A 20,014-nucleotide genomic window follows, 5' to 3' on the forward strand; every position below is an offset into this window, starting at 1 on the left:
TTTTCACCCTTACACCTGAAACACAGATTTAAGAAAACAGAGATCTTTCTATGCAGTATTATGACCCATCATAGAAGAAAATGGATAGAAGTGTTGTATTCCAGCTGAAGTTGTATGATAATTATCATCTTTGAGTGAACACTTAACAGCTACAAAGCACTTTGTTACTCGTGCATCATCTACCACAAAGACTCCATATGGTCTTCTGAAGCATTTCTTCCCCAACTTTACCTTTTCCCTAATTCCCCAACGTTTTAAAATGTTCATACTTCCTACACTTCAGCCTTTTACTCCCTTTGTCTAGTTCTCAAGACCCAGCACAGCTGTTTTCCTGAAATTGTCTACATTGCCTCTTCCTCTCCCCTCCTCCATTATGACCTTTTCTTTTGTTTTTACTCAACCCAGGTGTTCTGCTTCCTCAAGCAGTAGATTTCTTTTTTTTTCCCCCAACCGGTGGTTTCCAAAAAAGTAGCAATAAAGCCATAAACCAAGAGCACAGCACGCAGAGTAATATGTGCAGTAATGTGAGCTCCTTGACAGATTGATCTCAGTTTATAAAAATGATGCATACCCAGAGGCAGAGTTTTTCATTTCTTTGGGTATAAAATAGTACCATAAAAAACATATACAAAGACGTAGACTCAGGAAAGACTGCGGTATTAAAACATCCGTTATTAGAACTGACATCCAACTTCAGATCATAAAGACATAATATAGATGGAGAGAGAGTGGGAAAACAACAGAACAATAAGCAGAGTTTAAGTTGTACATTGGAAACATAACACAATTGTCTGTGTTTGTTTGCTTGTGTGACACTGATAAGTGTGTCACACTTCATATTACTGATTTCTGCCATTCACAGTATCAGTTCTCAGGGGAATAACTCATCTTACCAGGTTTTGCTAAGACTCTCCTTTTGTGCTGTGAAAGTTGGCCATGGTGAGTGTTAATGAGAGAGACCATGTTGCTAAGTCAGTGTTTAGATTGTGTGAGCTGTTATGTCTTAAGAAGTATATTGGTTGTGCAGGTTGTATGTAGATATCTAGAAGTCTAAATACAGGTCCTCACATTGTTGACACCCATTGGTCGCCAATTAAGCTGCCAGTCCATACCAGTCATGAAGTGGATTTCTTGAAGAGCAAAACAAAGTCCACCAGCCTGACTTTGACCCTGTTTGCACCTGATATAAACATGTGGTTTCAGTCATCTGATCACAAGTGGCTCAATTAGGCCGTTTAACTACTTCTGTCCCTGTCCCAGTGTAAAGTGAGAGGGGGGGTCAAACTACTTCAGTTAAACCAACATCAACTATTTCTTCTCATTCAAAAATGCAGGGTTCTTGCTCCATGTCACCATGTTCATACTTGTGTCTTGTTGTCTTCTCCATTTTCTTCTGCCTATTAATGCCATTCCACTTCTGGGTCAAAGCCTGGCTCGAGACCTGTGGAGCGAACGGCTTGGGTCAGTCCACATTTTCTAGATATGTTAGTCTAGCTTTCAGAAATTTGACTTTGTACAACTTCAGTTGGATTTGCATTTTAAAAGTCCAGTTTTAGTCAGATTAATCCAATTGATTTACTTTTTCTAACTTTGTGTTAACGTACTAATTGTGTCTCCAGAGACCACTTCTGTTTGGATCTCACTTGGCTTTTTACATATGCAAAAAAAAAAGTACCCACCCCATACATAATTTACATTTGAAAGACACTTTCACTCGCACGGGATGCAGCATTGTTCTCCCAGTTCTGAACAGTGCTTCCTCAGATGACATCATTTATGGTCATGCTGATCCCGCAATAGGCTGAAATTGGTGTCCCGGTCTGTGTATTCACATTGCTTTACGTCTTTTGTGGAAGTGCGACCCGGCTGGAGCTCCACATACACATACAGTCAGACATGCACACACACACACACACACACACACACTGCGCTCCCCCGCTGGCTCTGCAGATCCCCTCTCGCCCCTGTAATGCCTCTGTTGCTAACTCAGAAGACAGTGCAGAGAGGGGATCACTTCAGACCCCCATTACACTGCTGTGACATTCATATTGAAGGATAAACGTCACAGGGACGTAAATGTTGCGCCTTTAAACAGATTTCACATTTATCAATCACTATTCTTGCATCATTAAGATAACTTTTCGCAGCAGCCATAGCCAGAATTGTTATTTCATTTTGAGGTAGACAAAGTCAGTCGCAGTATAGCTATAGCAGCCTGAATTTTAGCGTCTTGGTGTATAAGCTCAGCAGCTACACCCTGACACCCAACATACAACCAGGATTCAAGCATTAACATTTCTAGCCGATGTTACTCCTGATGGAATGTATTACTGCGTTTAAAAAAGATGATACAATGACGCCACAGCTATATTAGGTTCAACAGAAGCTAAAGCTACCTAAACCACATTGTAGGGAAACCATGGCATAGATAACAAGATGTTTAGAATTATGAGTATGTCCCTCTGTAGACTCTTACAGAAGATCAAAACGTCATTTCAAAAGTCAAATCACTTCTTTTTCTAATGTCATCTCAATTTACACACCCATTAAAATCACAGTCCTGACCAGGCCCATGTGGAAGGAATCCATCCTGTCCAAACACAGCGTTGGGATTGGTTGACCCTAGGGTCCGCCTTCTCCAAACCCCCTTGACTATAAAAAGCTCCACTAGAGCCTCACGGGGGTTAGAGGAATGTGATTGTCAAACAAAACCACTGGACCCCGAGCTCCAGCACTCCTGACACACGCTTACATGCAGTCTGACTCTCGCACATGCCGAGTGAACCTGCGTACGGGCTGGCACCCATGTTTCACACCATGGTCGATTTCTCGGAGAAGTACCTGGAAAGGTAAGAGGAAGGCAGTTGGAGGGGTGTTTGTGTGTGTGTGTGTGTTTATCAGGAATAAGAAACATCAGAGGGGAGGGTGGAAAGGAAAGAAGGAAGGAAGGAAGGAAGGAGAGGGTGGGGGCTGTTTTTTGCATCTCACAGGAATGGTTCCTCTTGAGCTGGTAGAAAGCTATGTGACCTCTACGTGGATCTCATTTGACAGTCACAGTGAGGGAGAAAGGATCCCCCGTGAGGCTAACTATTTTGGAAGAAGCAGCTTCTTAACTTCTAACTTGAGGCTGCCCCTTTTTCTTATTATACGCAGCCTGGATTTCAGGAATAGGATCGCTCATGTGGTCTTGGTGGCTAGGAAGGTGAGTTGAGTGAGACTGTGAATGAGAGGTTGTTTTATTTCTGGAGGAAATTGAGGATAACTCCCTTTTTTTGCATTGTTCTTCGAGGAACAAGGTACAATTTCGTCTTGATATGTAGGAGCTGTAAAGATCTTCCTTTTATCATTCGTATTCATTTTCTTTATGGTTTTGGAAAAATCACAACTCTGAACTGTTTGTAGAGCAATACATGAAACACTCAAAACAAACTCCACATCATTTTAGGTTCAAATGTAGTTACTACTTTTAATGTTGTATTCTGATTTACCAATTTTGGACACATTTAACCCTAAAAACAGTACATGTACAGTATATATATCGAAAAAGTAACAAAACAATGCATACATGTTACACAAAGTGGACAGAAGGCAATATTAAAATTCAATGTACAAACCTGCAGACAGTATAAACGTTGCAGACACATTGACACAACCCTTGACCTCTTCTAATCACAGAAACAGACACACAAACAAACTCACAAGCCTGCACAGTGTTGTTTGTGTGTCCTGCACTGTGTTCACTACACAGGCACACAGCCTTCTGTAAATAGAAAGTTGCAGAGGGAATGAAAACATGCCTGCACGTTGCTCACATTTCAGCTGCAGCATTTCAGCTCCCCCTCTGTTCACACATGCTGTACCCCCGACCTAACTCGCCAGGCTCTACAAAGGGGTTTACTCCCATCATTGTGGGGAAACAAAGCATGTAAAAATTTGTCTCGGTGCTTTGTGCTCTGCAGTACGTCTGTCTGCAGCTCTCACCACATGTGCTCCCAGAGCCTTTCCCTGGGAGTGCGGCCTACTTTTCAGAACACCAGGAATAGCCAGCGGGGTGCTATTAGCGCGTCTAATGTGAGCCAAGCAAAGAGGGAATAAAGAGGATGGAAACCTGCAGATAATTGAGAAACCAAAGACCTCTTGCTCCTTCACTCGGGTACATAGATCTCTCACACAGGCAGACAATCAGTTGTGTGTACACATTATGTCCGAGCTGCAAACATGGGCTGTAAAGCTCTCATTTTGTTGTGGCAGCATATTAGATCGAGGATCATCCTAATTTGATAATCCTCCGCAGAGTGAGTGTCAATCTTTTTGCAGACATAGGTTAAGTGAGAGGCCATGGTGTGTAATGAATCCGGCGGAGCGTGATACAGTACACTGCTAATGCTTTTAGTGCTGTGAAGCTGTTAGCATGCTCAGCTGGAGCCACACGGTAAACTTGACTTGTTGTAACTTTTATTGAGTGAATTTCCTGCTTCACATACAGTGAGACTACTTCAAACTGAGAGACTGCAGGAATGAGCTCCATTAGCACATACAGAGCAGAGTTGCAAGGAACACTGGGTTAATAAAATTCAATTAAAGTGACAGTACCATCTTTTTTTTAGCTGCACTGCAAAAAAAAAGTCCCATTTCTTGCTAAAGTTATTAGTAAATGATTTGTAGTGAGTTGTACTTCCCAAATAAGTTAGTATGTCTCATTTCAAGACAGTAAAGTACATTTTGCTTTCCCCACTGGCAAACATTTTAGCAATTTCTGGCAATTCAGGTCTTATTTACTGCTCTTTATATGTTAAAATACGAAGTTTATCTGGACTTGTCAGGTGAATGTGAATTACAATAAGTGTAACAAGATATTTTTGACTTGAAATCAGACAGATACACTTGCTTAGATGTGACTTTTGCAATGTGGAAAAAGGTAGAAGACTACTTTCCATCTCTGATTTTGAACTAAACTGAGCGTAGGTTGTGTTTGTTTGATTTCTGTCGTTTAAAAATATGTGGTCTCATGTATGAACAGCCTTTTAGTCGACTGTAAAAATCTGAGTGAACACTTTGGAGTTCTGCTAATCTCTGGTGTAACAACGCTAATCTGTGTGTCTGGGGGACACAGAAATGACTGTAACCCTTTAAATGAAGCTGTTTAAAGGGGGAAAAATGTGTCTGCCCTTATTGAGGTAGTTTTTGACACTGATCAAGCTGAAAAAAAAAAACGCAAAGAGAGTTTCCTTTGAGTCTTGAATCAGTTCAGATGCCATGCACAACTTCAGACTTAAAGGAGAAAAGTGTTACTTCAGTCAGTGTTACAAGTGTGTGCTATGGTTTGAACGAGACAGCTACATGAAACGTGTTTTAATAAATATTGTCTGTGCTGTGATTTATGTCCTGACTACAATTGGGAAAGTAAATCAGAGTGTGTTGTAAGCTCAAGATGTTGGAGTAAACAGAACGCCTTGTAAGCAATCTGTGCTGCTGCTGCTGGAGGGCTGAAAAAGTGTCAACTTGTTTGCATTTGCAATATCCAATGACACCCACATGGTGGCAGGATAGAAACATACATTTCCCTTCAAAGTGACATCATTGTTACCTCATTCCCATGCCGGCGCTGCTTGTATAAAACCAGACATAAATAATAAACCATCTTTTGTCAGCCAACAAAACACTTTCAAGCCCTTATAAAATCAAAGTTTCACATCCTCCTCACGCACCGGCTCTGTCTTCACCATCACATGCACCGCTCAGGACGTGATTACCTTGAGTGCAAGCTAAATATAGAAGAACCTAATGAATCCTGCTCTGATGTTGTGACTTTATTTAACAGCAAGAGGGGTTTTATTTGTGTAATACTGTCCTTCAGGCCTGTGAAAGATGAAAAGAGAAGGCCTGAATTTTCTTCAGCAGTCCTGCATGTGGTTGAAGTCTGCGTCATGCAGGGCGCTCGCTTCATTTCAATCAATGGATGAGTCATGCAAGGACTTTGTGAGGATGCTCAGGTATCCCTTAGGATTAGAGGTAGGCAAAGTGTCTGTTTTCTCTTGGTTAAAAACAGACATTTCTGCCTCCTTTCCTACCATTCTGTTGCTTTTCTCCTCCCAAAACGTGGGGAGTGGCAGGGAGAAATCAGAAGTAAATCATGTCGTCCTTTGCACAGGTGACGTCAGTCCGGTACGGTTGTTTAATTTTATACTTAAAGCTCCTGTGAGGATATTTTTTACTGGTTATGAAACGGACTGAAATGAATAATAAAGCCACTTTATGACCTATGAAAGTAAACCATACCATCAGCAAGACCATTGATTAATTGGTCACCCCACCGGCTGAAGCGTACGTGTCATACAGGGTGATTAACAGCATGCTGCAGAAACAAACTTTTTTTTATTTTTATGTGAGTTGCCTGCTAGACATTTAAAGAAAATAATGTACAAAAAAAAAAAGAAAATCATCCCTCAAACGTGTACAGGACCAAATAAACAAAGAGATAAATCTTCCCGCTTTGTCCACAGGAGGCGCCAAAATCGATACAACCTAAAAGTCCCTCACAGTAGCTTTAGACATTTAAAATGTTTGTTTCCTGAGCTTAAAGTAACATCAGGATGTTTTAACTTTTGGTTTCTGGACTCCTTTCATGACACAATCATGAACTCAAATCAAACCATCCCTTAGCTTGCATGACAGAAGAAGGAAAATCATTCTTTTTCCCAAGATGCCACATTTCTTACAAACTTTAATCTTTAAGATTTAATAGCAGTACCTTCATTTTCAAAAATCATCCATTTGGTAAGAAAAAGACCTCTTATGTTTCCCCAGAGTCGACCTGAGTAACCTTCCCCAGCCCAAACCCCCTCCGAAACCAAAACACACCCAAATCAATCCCTCCACAAAGTCACCCTTAACAAGACTTTAAAGGAGCTATTCATCCACGTCTGCTTCCAACAGCTCACGCAGTCCCCTCGTCTCATGTGCCGCGCATGTTTCTACTCCTCAGGCTGGAAAAACTCCCCTCAGACAGCTGACTGCGTTCTGTGTTCGCTTTCTCCAGCCACCTACATTTACGCGTGCATAAATTATCTCTCTCCATCACTTCCCTTCATCCACACATGCACACACCGGGGGGGGGGGGGGGGGGGGGAGTTTTCCAACACCTGTGACTGGCATGAAAGTGGCAGTGAAGTGGGCATGAGTTGGCACAAAATGGAGGGGGGGCGATTCTTCAATTCTCTCCTCCCCATCTGGTTATATTGGTGCACAGTGTTTGTGCTAATCTGCAGCTGTGAGGTCTTCCACCCCCTCCTGCGTGTGCATATTTGACTGATATCTATTACTGGAAGCCCTGTGTCTTAATTTGGGGTGTGCTGTATCTCCTCAGGGGGGGGGGGGGGGGGGGGCGCTTTGGGTTGGCAGAGGGACAGCTTGCAGTGATTAGGGCCACTTCAGCGCTGCATTATTAGCGGGCCAGCCAATCCACAGTGGAAATCAAAAAAGCAGGGACTCAGGAAATGGGTGTTGAGTGAGGTCACGTCCCAGCGAGGCAGCACGTGCTCCAGGTCGGGAAAAGCCAGGACACGCACCATGGGATTACGGGGATGCAGGGACTGAGGGATTGGTGTATCATCTTGTGTGCGATTTAAGGTGGTAGCACAGTGTTTTTTTTGGGGCGAAGGTGAAAAAAGGTGAGGCGGGCAGTCAGGAGGATTTTTAGATCCCTGAAGCAGAGGGGTCACCGGGCGCCGCTGCCTCAACCCCTCAGGGTCAGCTTCCTCCCAGAAGCCCCCCTGTGGGCACACTTTGAGGAATGGTGTGATGAAACAGAGGAGTGAGGATTGAGTCTCTTTCATCCTTCCCTGCCACTTTCACTCAGTCCCTGCCGAGGAACCTGCCAGGGACACATCTCTACAGCGAAGAGATATTAGATTGACAGGAGAGGCAGCGAAGAGAGGAAGCTTGAAATCGGCCTTTTTGGAAAAGTTCTGACTTTTAACCAAGATTGAAGACGAAAATGTACACACAGTTATTTATTTTCCTCTTTCCTGGCATTTATGGCTTTGTTACATTTGGATTTACAGTGCTGAAGAACTTCACTGGTGATCTTATTCCTTGGATTGTTTTAATTGTGGACTCTGGACCTGGACTCAACGCACTTTCTTTCTTCTTTTTGTCTCCCTCTTCTATCTCCTTTATTCACTCTTTTTCCATTTTTCCTCCTCCTCCTCCTCTTGTATCTATCTATCGTTCTCTCCCTCTCCTCTCCTTTGCCAACTCTCTATCTTTCTCCCTCCCATCTTTCTTGCACTCAGGGCCAAAGACATGAAGAATCGGCTGGCATTCCTGCGGAGGAGGAATGAATCCCCAGGAAGCAACCCAGCCGGCAAGTTAGACAAATCCATGAAGTCAGTCAAGTAAGTGGCCTCTTCCTGACAGCGTGTGCATGTGGGCGGGTGTCAGATTGTTTTTCCGGGTCTCGCCACAATAACCGGTCGTGACCTGGCCTTGGAAGACAGACATGTGGGCAGTAGGAGGGAAGGGAGTGTGCCTGCAATGTGTGGATTCAATGAAACGAATGAGACGATGAGGTGTAGCATGAAAATCAGACGGAGGCAGAGTGGGATCGTTTGACTGCTGCGCTGCTTTTCGTCATTTTGAGGAAAAGATTTGTATAAAATTTAAGATCAGATACGATGTGATCGAGATCAGCGTGACGTTTAAAGCTGTATGTGAGTTAGGGAGCGACTGAAAGAGACGATAAGAAATGTTTAATTGTAGCAACCAATCTTCATACACTTTTTATATAGTTTAACTTAAAATCATCATAAACCTAAATGACCTTAAAGTGTGTATATCATTTGCTGAATTACTTGAAAATATCATTGTTATAGATAATTCGGCTTGTAGTATAACAGTATAACAGTCGACCTGTAAACAAACCAAAGCTAGCGCTTTAGCACACACATTTCAGTTCTTTCATAAAACACAAGTTTATCTGAGAGCCTTTCCGGATTTTACTTTACTTTTACATTTTTCTAAATTATTATAATGTTATTGCTGTTGTTTTACACATATTTGTTATATTCTGACTTTGACCTAAACTTAATTTACATATATTTTCAATCATGATCTTGTGTCATACTTTTATGAAACAAGGCAAGACGAGGCAGGTTTGTTTTCAGAGAACTGTTCATTCATGAAGGAATTCAAAGTGCTTTACAGAGATCAAAACAAAACATAAAGCATCAAAAGACACATGACGTAGAGCACATGTAAAACCTAATACAAGGTATATTAAAATATAAGATCAAAACAGAAAGAGAGGAATTTAAAGCTCTTCAAATAAAGGTTAGTTGTCATGATTTTTTTTATCATACATACAGTGTTTGTACATTCATGTTCTGCAGCACATGTCAGAATGAGAAACAAATTGTATGAGCGTATTTAAAAAAGAGACGTCAGAACTGATGAAAATCAGACGTCAGAACGACGATTACATTTCAAATCCAGGGTCAAAAAAATAAAAAAAGTAATTGTGTCAGGACTGATCAAAACACAAACAAGGTTGGAGTAAGGTTTCAGATGTGGATTACAGTGTGTTTAAGATGAGCTTTACAGCTGAGCACTGAAAGGATGAGAGGCAGCAGGGGGCAGACAGACTCCGGTGGGGGGGGGGAGGGCTCTAAACCCGTCAGCACATCCCCATTGGCTGCCTTAAGCCCCTCCTCTCCCGCCTTCCAAGTCTCATTCAGTGGGAATATAAAAACCTTCCCCCCACCAGGCTGATTCAGACAGACTCTCAAGTGTTGTTAACATTCATGAGGCTGAATGTAAGCGAGGGAGCACAGACTCGCAGAGCAGAGTGGAAGGAAGCAGACGAGAGGATTTGAATACGTCCACGTTTCCACTCGTCCGCTTTTCATAGACAAAGTTCTGCGGATGGGTCACACAATGAGAAACCTGGCTGAGATGGGCTTGTTAAAGAACCGCTCTGCTTTTATCTGCAGGCCCACCCCGGAGGAAGCGCTCAAATGGGGGGACTCTCTTGACAAGCTGCTGGCACACAAATGTAAGTTAACTTTTGACTCCTCAGTCTTTCCCCTCTCTCATGTTTGTTCTCCCTTCTTTATGCATTCATTAATCTCATTTGTATTTAGAAATGTTTTTTTTAAAAACATAATTAAGTACATTTATAATGCTTGCTTGAGGTGTTGGGGGAGGGTGGCATGCACAGGAAACAAGCATGCACTCATGAACAGATTACACACACACAAATTGCCACAGTGAACATGCAGCCTACCCTTAATCCCAACAGAAACAAACTCCATGCTTTACATTAAAAAAAAAGGAGGGAAACTGAAAAACCTGCAGACATCTTTTCTGCTTTTGTTTCCCCATAATTCTTCCTCCAAACCTTCCTTGAAAGAAAAAACCTGACACAGATCCAGCGCTACATCTGTTCCTCATTCGGCTTTGTTAGCCTCTTTTATCCCCCCCCCCCCCCCTTTTTTTCTACTAATTTCCTCTTACCTCACTCCTGCTCACCAGTATGAGGTAAGAGATGACCGTGTGTGTTGGCTCACTTTATCGAGTGTTGGGTGATTCATGGGAACGGAAAGGTGCAGAGCAGAGCTGTGGGTGGACGCTGCTTCCTGCAATTCTTTCTCCTGGATGCCTTCTTCCTCAGATCATTAACTAGAGTGAGACTTACAAAAAAAGCGTCCTGAGTGACAGAACTAGTCCCACCCCCCCCCCCTCCCTAACACAGACACCTCTTTGTTTATTCACAGCATGAGTGTAAACTGCAAAATAAGGGAGGATTGTGTCTGCAGGGTGATGTCACTTTACACACTCAAATATGTGCCGCACAGAGGTTTTTTATGCCTCACTTCTTTTTATTTTCCAACCACATGACTCGAAACGGCCGTCTCGGGGCTATTTTTGGGTGCTGAAACTTCTAGGAGCAGTTTAGCTGTGAGGTTGCCATGACACTCCAGTCAACTCTCGTCTTGTTTACTTACTCTCCTCCTCCTCTGTCTCTCTGCTCTCCCTCAGATGGTCTGGCAGCCTTCAGAGCTTTTCTGCGCACGGAGTTCAGCGAGGAGAATCTGGAATTCTGGCTAGCCTGCGAGGAATACAAGAAGATCAAGTCGCAGTCCAAGATGGCGTCGAAAGCCAAGAAAATCTTTGCAGAATACATCGCCATCCAGTCGTGTAAAGAGGTGAGCGAGATGGAGCAATTAAGGCACAAAACAAACCAAGAAAACATGCACTTTCCCTTTTTTCTTTTTCTTTAAATTGCATTTTCCTGATGTGTCTTCTTGTTTTCTCCTGCAGGTAAATCTGGACTCGTACACCAGAGATCACACGAAGGACAACCTGCAGAATGTGACGCGCTCCTGCTTTGACCTTGCACAGAGGCGGATATACGGGCTGATGGAGAAGGACTCATACCCCCGCTTCCTGCGCTCAGAACTCTACTCGGACTTAATCAACCAAAAAAAGCAGAGCTCCACTCCGACTTCCTCTTCATCATAAGAGACCAGAAAAAGAAATGAAGATGAAGAGAGGAGAAAACAAAAAAAAGAGGGCAGACTTGAAAAAAAGTTGACTGTTTTGGTTTTTTAGGGGGATTGGAGGTTCTGTGTTTGCCTTTTTTTCTTCCTTTTTTTTAATTTACTTTTTTTGTGTCTTGTCCTCGTGTCCACTTTGATTTCTTTTTATATGATAGTGTGAGGAGGACGCGGAGAAAAAAAAAAAGAAGCTATGGCACTGCAAAGGAATGTCGTTTACACAGTTACCAGGTGGATGGATGAATGAGTGGATTCATGAATGGATGGATGGATGTTACTATAAATACAGCAGCCCGAAAAAGAGCGGGCTGAAGCAGGAGCTGGACGCTTGTCTGATCACTGTCTCGTTTCCTTTTTCTTTCCTTTTTTTTTGGTATCAGTGTTTTGGTCGTGTTTATACGTTTTGTCCAGTTGTACTGGAGAAAAGGAGGGGTTGCTCAGAAATCCCTGCAGACAAGAAGACAGTCCGGTACTGTTTCGTCACTTTTTCCCTCTTTTATTTCCTCTCCTAATCCCCTCCTTTCCTCCACCTCGTTCTCTATAAAACCACTTCAAAGCTGTTGGTACGACACCAAGTCCTATTTTTCTTCCTGTAGTTTTTCTCTGTATGATGGAGGGAGGGAGAAACAAGATGTCTGAATGAAAGCTAGCGCTACTGCTCTGTTTTACACCTCCACCCCTCACAAAGCTTCTATAAACGGCTTTCAGCTCATCCCCAAGACTGGAAAAAAAAAAGAGACACAGTGAGCATTCGACGAGTACAAAGACGGAGACAGCGACGAGCAAAGAACACAAAAGTATCAACGAGGACGCATGATGGACCGTGATGGAGCACAGATGTGTGTCACTCTCACATCAAAAGACATTGAAAAAGTCATTTTCAAAGCCAGTAATGGAAGAGAAAAAAAAGACGACTTGCTTTCTGTCTCCAAAGAGTGTTTACAACAAGGAGCGACAACCACAGAAGAAGAAGATGAATGAAATGTTCCATGCAGCCAAACGACATTTTCCTTTAACATTGTAGCTCATTGTGGATTAACGGAGGAAGCATTCTCAGGACATTGCTATGAGTTTATCTTCTCAGCTGTTTCTGATTTTCTACACACTCTCACTGTTTTTATATGCGTTAGGGTTCCTCTCTGCACTCCCTAGTTCTACTGAGCAATACACCAGAAGTTGCTCTCTTCATAGAAATTGCTTCACGTTGTACAAAAGTTTGCCTATTTATTTAGATTAAACGGCTGGATGCTTCGACAGACACCCTCACCTCCTCTTAAGCACTCAGCTAAAAGCTCTCTCACTTTTCCTCTTAACCACCAAACAGGTCCAGTGCTGTCCTGAAATTTAAGTGCAATATTTTTTTTATCTTATTTTATTATTATGTTTGTTCATTTATTTGGATAATGTTGAATTTTTATGGGAAAGACGAACAGCTTGAGCTCTGTATTAACTTTATTTGTTAAGAAACAAAAAAAAAACGTAGAGCTATAAGGTTGACTTACAACGCAAACTTTCAAGAAACATAAGTAGTTTAATGAATTTTAAGCAAGTGATTCTAACTGTGTGTTAAACCCCTCGGCAGCAGGCAGCCGGGGGGCATTATGGTTGTAAATATAATTCTTTAAGAAAACTATGTGATGACACATTAAAAAGAAACAAAAACAAAAAACCAATAGGTCTCTGCTGGTGATGAATGTGGGACCCAGCTGTATCTATGTATATATGAGACTCAAAACTATAAGATGACATGTATTGTTAAAAAACAAACAATAGGTGAGCAAAGAGCCGGTCCAATCTGCTCGTTTCCCCTGGTCATACACTGCTTGTAAGGAGTTTCTGAAATGCATTTTATCATTTTCACTGTTTACAATTCAAAATGCATCTCTCCTCTGATAGCAAGTGAAAACAGTAGAGTACATTTGGTGTCATTGCTAATGATAAATAAACCAACCAACTGATGAAGTAACGTGTGGTGTGTGATTTTTCTTGTAATGGTCATTTCCCCTTACACACAAGTCGACTCATCATGACTGATGTGCGTTCAAGCGGCCCATGACTTTTAATATACTGTATTGATTAAAACAAAGCTGAGCTTTTAGGATTTTATGGCTTTTCCTACACTGAACATGACGCTACAGCTAGCTGTCCAGCTTACCATTAAGTCTGGAAACAACTTTATTCTATCCAAAGTTGCCTAACACTCCTCTCACATAGTAATTAAAACATAAATCTTGTTTCAGATTTTTCTCCGTTTCAAATTCCTGTGTGATACGACTCTCTCGACTAGTTATGAAGCTGCTGCTAAGTTTAGCTTGGCTTTCACTTAGCTTAGAATAAATAATTCTCAAAACGGGCCTGATTTCATCCAAAGTTTCCAAACGGCAACCTTTTAGGCTCCTTTATTAAGATGTAGATTAACATTTGTCATTGTACAATTTATACATTAGCATACTTTATATCTCGCTGGATACCACGGTCATGTCTGGTTTGGAAATATAAAGCCTATTCAGCGTACTGCTTAGCGTAGCTTAGCAATAAAACATGAAATGGCTCGCCTGCCTCTATCCAAAATTTCCCAACAGAGCCCTCAAAAACTCACTAATTACATTTAGTTATCTAATTAAACAGTTATCTCTTTGGCAAATATGGAGCTACTGCCAGGTGCCACTTAGCTTAGCTTCACTACCACTTAGTATAACAACATGCAGAGGCTAGCCTGATTCTTTCCACCAGCACCCATAGGAGTTAATCAACTAACAAACACAACACACTAACACATCCTTATACAAAATTAAAACAGCAAAAACAACTTAGGTTCTGAGTATATCTTAGGTCAGTAACCTCAAGTTAGCAACAAAACTGTCATTAAATCAACTTGTTGCTTTGAATCTTTAGCTTTTGTACAGATTCAATAGATATAAAGGTTTCAATCGGCTGGGGTTTGATTTTGTCAGAGCTAGGCTAGCTCCTGCTAGCAGTCTTTATGCTATCCCACTGAGCACAATGTTGCTAACGTAAACATTAAACATGATGAGAAGCACTCTAAATGCCCAGGAATAGAGAATAGAGAATGTTCCTTAAACTATTTTAATCACAAACTCATATAGCTTCAAACTGAAAACGTGACTTTGTCTCCTCAGTCTGTCAACAATCAGATATTCTTGGGAATAGGAGTAACAGATGGTAAAGCAAAACATCCTTTCTCCTGATATCTGTTTAGCTTTGAGAAGTGTTGACTTGGTTTTTAGGGTCGAGTGTGTTTGTGTTCGGAGGGGGAGGATTTATCAGTATGAAGTGGCGTTGGAAACAGAAGTAACAACGCCTAATCTTCTTTACCAGCTGCCATCTGTTTTGACAATCACAGCTTCTTTTTCTAAAAGAAATTGTTAAGAGCCTTTCTATCGCTTCTCTCTGCCTGCTTCCTCTCTGTCACTCCCTGTTGACTGTCTTTGTCTTCAGAACAATGTTTTTTATTTTTTTATGCTCATCTTTCATACCAGACAGTCGAAGTCCCGCTCCTGAGCCGGATTCCTTTACCAAATCCGTTTTGTCCAAGCTTCCTTCCTCTCTGTAATCTGTGTAAACCATATCACAGTGTCTGTCATTGTTTTCAAATTCAGCTGTCACGTGGGCCCCAAAATCAAGCCAAGCTAACATTTCCTCTTGTATCCTGCTGTACCAAATATGGTAGTCAATGTTTTTGCCACTGTGGCAGACTCTTATCTTCTCTGTCTGTCAAAACACTGTCATCAAGATATGGAGTAGTCATATCTTACAGCAGCTATTTCAGTGTTATGCAACGTTAAAAAAACACCCATATCGTGTTTGCTGGGCTTCAGGATATTATACTTCTGATTCTTATTTATTTCTAGCTTTGAGTCGCACTCAAATGTCATTTGATTAAAATAAAGAAAGGGAAGCCTTGTGTTACATAACTGAGCTTACCAATGGGAGACAACTTGTCTTCTGCTGCCAAACAATAAAAAAAAAACTGGAAAATGTCCATAACGTTGGTCCATAACGTTAACATAAATTAGCTAACTTTCGACCACCAGTTTGGCTCTGCCCACTAAACATCATAACTGTGCACATCCTGGCCTGGCTTAGCTTAGTTTAGCTTAGCATGAAGATGGGAAGCATATTAAAACAGAGCCTAATTAAGAAATTGTTCAAGTATTTTACTCCATGTTAAACCATAACTTGTGTTTTAGTCAAACATGATACACTATACTAGAGATCTTGAGAGGTGTTTTAAAACAAAGTCTCAACTTTTGATGTTTCCAGGATGTCCCCCCCCTTTTCCAGTCATGACGCCAAGCTAAGCTAAGCTAGTGAGTCGCTGGTTTAAGCCTTAGCTTTAGTATTGTGTAAATTGACCCTTCGTCAAGCCCCACCTTCAGCAGGAAGCAGCCTTTTGTCATCCCAGCCCTCCTTAGTTACTGATACTGACTCCTTTCCATTTTAAACAATTTAAAATACCCAACAATTTGACAGACTTTTATTTGTATTTCATTGAATTTATTTTTTGTAAACATGGCCTTCATGAAATAATAAAGATACAGATACAGTTGGTGTATGAGGATAACTTGAAATCTCTCAAACTTGTCAAAATCATATAAATTATAACCTGTGTGTGTTGCTAGTGATGTTGGCTAACATTAGCTGTCCTCCCGTGGCTACTAGCTGTCTCACGTCAACTGACTTACCTCTGGACTTCATCAGTGTACATGTCTGGAGCCAGGGGTCTGAAATGACCTCTAAATGTTGGCAACAAGGCCTTAAAAACACAGTCAAGAGTTATGTGCACAGTTTGACAATTACAGAAACATAAATTAATGCTAAATGCTAAATATCTATGCAAGGAAAACAAATACTATGTGGATATCTTGAGCCACTCTTGCAGACATCCAAAGCACTTTTTAACTATTTTGTAGTAACAAATAATCATGAATCAAAAAATCCTTTCTGTGTGAGTTGATTAAAAACGTATTTTAACTTCATTCAAACAAGTAGGCCTAACAGCCAGAGCCCAATTGTTCAAATTTTCTTTAAATAGTAAAAAATGTTTTAGTGTTAAGTGTGATCATGGCTATACGTCCCAGAAAAAAGATTTCAGTGTTAGATTTTGGTTTGTGTTAGCTAAAGCTCCTAAAGAATATTAACATTATAGTTTTTTATTCCTCTAACAGATTACTTAATATCTCAAAACTATGCTGTTAAATTTTTATTAATGTGCATATAGCATCCATGAACCAAGAAGATCCATAAAAGAAGCAGCCATTGTGAATTCAGCTGGACTTCCTCTCCGGAGCTCATCTATTTGTGCAGCAGTCAGAGGGCTTAAGCCAAGATTAATCCTTAATTCTCTGATCGGCCGATCCTTTCAACACTTGGCAGGTTTACAAAGGAAGCGTCATGTCTACCCAGCTGCCGTCTCTTGAATCCTGTTTGGTGTGTGTTTGTTCTCTGTCTGCTTTCTTGTCAGGACTTCATTGAACTTTTGTCTTTGCCAGAAGTCCGGCTCTCAGTATTTGAGGGTGAAACGAAAGAACTTCAGTTTTATTGAAGAGTCTTAATTAAAGGTATCTATTCTGCTTCAACCAACACAGTTTTTAGACCTGCGTCATGAGGTCTCTACACGGTACAAGTCAAGACATGTTTATTTCTTGCACCATTTGTGTTTGTTACAAGGTTTTCTTTAGTTCAAGACAAGTGAAAATATTTTTTCTATTTTAATGAGCCCAGGGGAGCCCTTACTGCACTGAGCTCACCTTTAATGTGGAACATTTCACACTTGACACCCTACCTGCCTCATGCACATCCAGCTCCACCGCTTGCCCAGTTTTTCCATCATTAGCATGTAGCTCAGTAGCTTGAGCAGATGTCGTCATTGCTGCCGGCATAGGGAGACTTTAAAAACAGCAACAGACAGAGGAAGGGAGAGAGGAAGGAAGCAGAATGAAATAGGCTGCTCAATCCCAGAGGTCTCATCAGAAAAGGTCGCTTTTATATATAGACGGCCTCAAGTATTGCTGATGTTTTTGCAATATGCAGGGCATGGAGGGCTTTAAAGGAACATATCGATTTGCTGAGAGTGTCCATGAGAAGATTCATGTCTGCACAGTGTGACATCTCTTCGTTTCACCTTGCTGTTACTTATCTCTCTGTCAACAGGGCTGCAGACCTTTTGGCAGCTCAATCAGCTGTACTGGACACACCTTGGCCTGGTTTGCAATAAGACCCTTAGGCAATTATCATCCCACCACACCGTCCTGGGGTGCTATTTTGGTTTCTTGTTATCCGTATAGCATACTGAAATCAGTCCAATACTTTCCCTATCAATCTAACAGGTTCTTCCCATCTCTTTTTGTTAGATTTGCTGAATTAGTTGTAAAAAAACAAGTTTTTTTTCTCCCGTTTGTCCCAAGAGTAGGGCTGTGACGGTAAATGTGAGACTTGCTTTTCACAGTCTGAAGGTGATAAAATCCACTGGTGGTGACTCACTTATTGAGTAAAGGATCGTCTCAATTATTGCAACTTTAACAACTCCTCTGAAGCGTCACAAATGGTAATGAATTGCGTTTACCGTGGTCACCTGCCAGACTAAAACAAATAAGATTAACTCAATAAGTTATGGTTTCATACATTTTGCAATCAAACTCTTGAATTTGGAAAAAGGTGTAAATCCATTTTCCTGATAATGCATGAAGCCTTTAATTATACTTTGAATGCATAACTATTCTATAAGATTCTAAAGGATGGGAAAGTATACCACTCAAGGTCCCACAAGAGATCAGATATTTGATTGATATTTCATCCAATACATTATATGACTCTTCTCATTGCTTGACACATGTTATGGTTTAATTTACAAGATTCCATGTGGGACTGAAAAAATGTTCCTTCATCTGAATACTTCTCAGCTATCATCATCAAACCATCAATAAGTAACACAACGGTTATTTTCTGTGACCAGTCCAGTGGCTTAAACCGATGTGCTGTCTCATTGCCGCCTACAAAGTTATTTTAAGGGTCCACACAGCTCCGACTGAAGCTCAAGGACACAGACTTCCTCCCGGGGGAGAAGCTTTAGCATTGAAACTACTCCAGATGGTTCCTCCATAATGAAAGAGAATTTAATCAACACTATGCAACAGTTTATTTAAAGCTCAACTGTAGAATCAAAGTGTCCTTCTTCAAAGTCAGTCGGCCAGGCGCTGAGTGAAAAGAACATGCAATTAGAAGCATCAGGTAAGAATTCACAAGGTTCATTTGCACTTAAGACAGACATTACTTTACTTACTTACTTTAAACTTTATTTCAGACCCATACATACATAAGTACATTACGCACCATCACACCTTCTTTTGGCTCTTTTTTTTTTAATAGTAATTCTTTCTATTTAAAACCAGATTCTGTCTGAGAGAAAGCTCTTGATTTTTTTGGCTCCAGGGGACAAATTTCCCCAATGGGAGATAAAAGTGTAACACATCGCATCATCTCTTTGTATCGTATGGCGTCATTTTATTTCATGTTGTGTAGTGTGCTATGGTAGGTTTTGTATCTTCAAATATCATATCTTCTCTCTATTTTAATCAGATTGTCTCATCTTGTGTCATGTCTCGTGGTATGGTTTGGTATGTTCAAAAAAGAAATACAGTTAAAGCACTCCAAAATGTTATTTTAATTGCCACACAGACGCTTTGAGCAGACGCTCTTCTTCAGCATGTAACAGGCAATTTAGGTACTAGTCTAAACCTGTGTATGTTTGAGAAGATCGCCTGTTTCACGCAGAAGAAGAGCGTCTGCTCGAAACATCCGTCTGGCAATGAAAATAACATTTTGGAGTGCTTTCCTAATTGTTTTTCTTGTTTGAACATTTTTCGGGATTCAACCCTTTTACGTTGAAAGGGAGTTGAGCGCGTTTTTTCCAACATGTTATATGTTGTCATGTTGTATCATATCCTGTTGAATTGTGTCAAGCCGAGTTGAGTCGTGTTGTGTCTTGTATTCTCTTCTTCTAGAAGCTATTTACACATTACTTTTCAATTTCACCAATCCACCTTCCCCCTTTTTAACCCCCATATGCTTCTTTGAGGCATTAGAAAGCGTAAACAACATTTTCAGCTTTACCTTTAGGTTCATGTCACTCTAAGCTGTTTGGACGTAAACCCTGCTGGACACTCGGTTAGAGAGAGAAAAGGCAGGTGAGCTCTTCTCCAACAAATCACTTTAAATGATGAATGTTAGCACAGCAACACTAAGCTTCAACAATGCACTTCACTAATAGGATTGTAATCAACCGGGGGAAGAAAAAAAAAAAAAAAAAAACACTGACCTCATCAGATTACTCTCCTGTCCACTACAATCAGCCGTCTCTGTAGTATTGTTTCGGTAAACCTGCTTCAGAATTACTATAAAAGACATCTGAGGACATGGGATTAACAGAACAGATATGC

At 41.0% G+C, this 20,014-nt stretch overlaps 1 protein-coding gene across 7 annotated transcripts in view; it reads left to right on the forward strand.

Annotated features, from left to right (window-relative positions):
- The window catches only part of rgs3a (regulator of G protein signaling 3a), a 102,749-nt gene extending 89,232 nt beyond the window's left edge, over positions 1 to 13,517 (forward strand). For 4 of the 7 annotated variants that reach the window (XM_065965322.1, XM_065965323.1, XM_065965324.1 and 1 more), the window contains 4 exons: positions 8,295 to 8,396; positions 9,990 to 10,051; positions 11,038 to 11,204; positions 11,320 to 13,517. In XM_065965322.1, coding sequence (XP_065821394.1) covers positions 8,295 to 8,396; positions 9,990 to 10,051; positions 11,038 to 11,204; positions 11,320 to 11,520 — 532 coding nt within the window. In that variant the 3' untranslated portion in view covers positions 11,521 to 13,517. Of the gene's footprint in view, positions 1 to 2,692; positions 2,850 to 3,056; positions 3,203 to 7,856; positions 7,999 to 8,294; positions 8,397 to 9,989; positions 10,052 to 11,037; positions 11,205 to 11,319 lie in introns of those variants that run through there. The other 3 variants (XM_065965327.1, XM_065965328.1, XM_065965329.1) reach the window with 3 other exon arrangements.
- Positions 13,518 to 20,014: the final 6,497 nt, after the last annotated feature.

This window comes from Labrus bergylta, chromosome 17 (assembly GCF_963930695.1).
Source record: "Labrus bergylta chromosome 17, fLabBer1.1, whole genome shotgun sequence".
In the NCBI taxonomy this organism is placed as follows: Eukaryota; Metazoa; Chordata; class Actinopteri; order Labriformes; family Labridae; genus Labrus; species Labrus bergylta.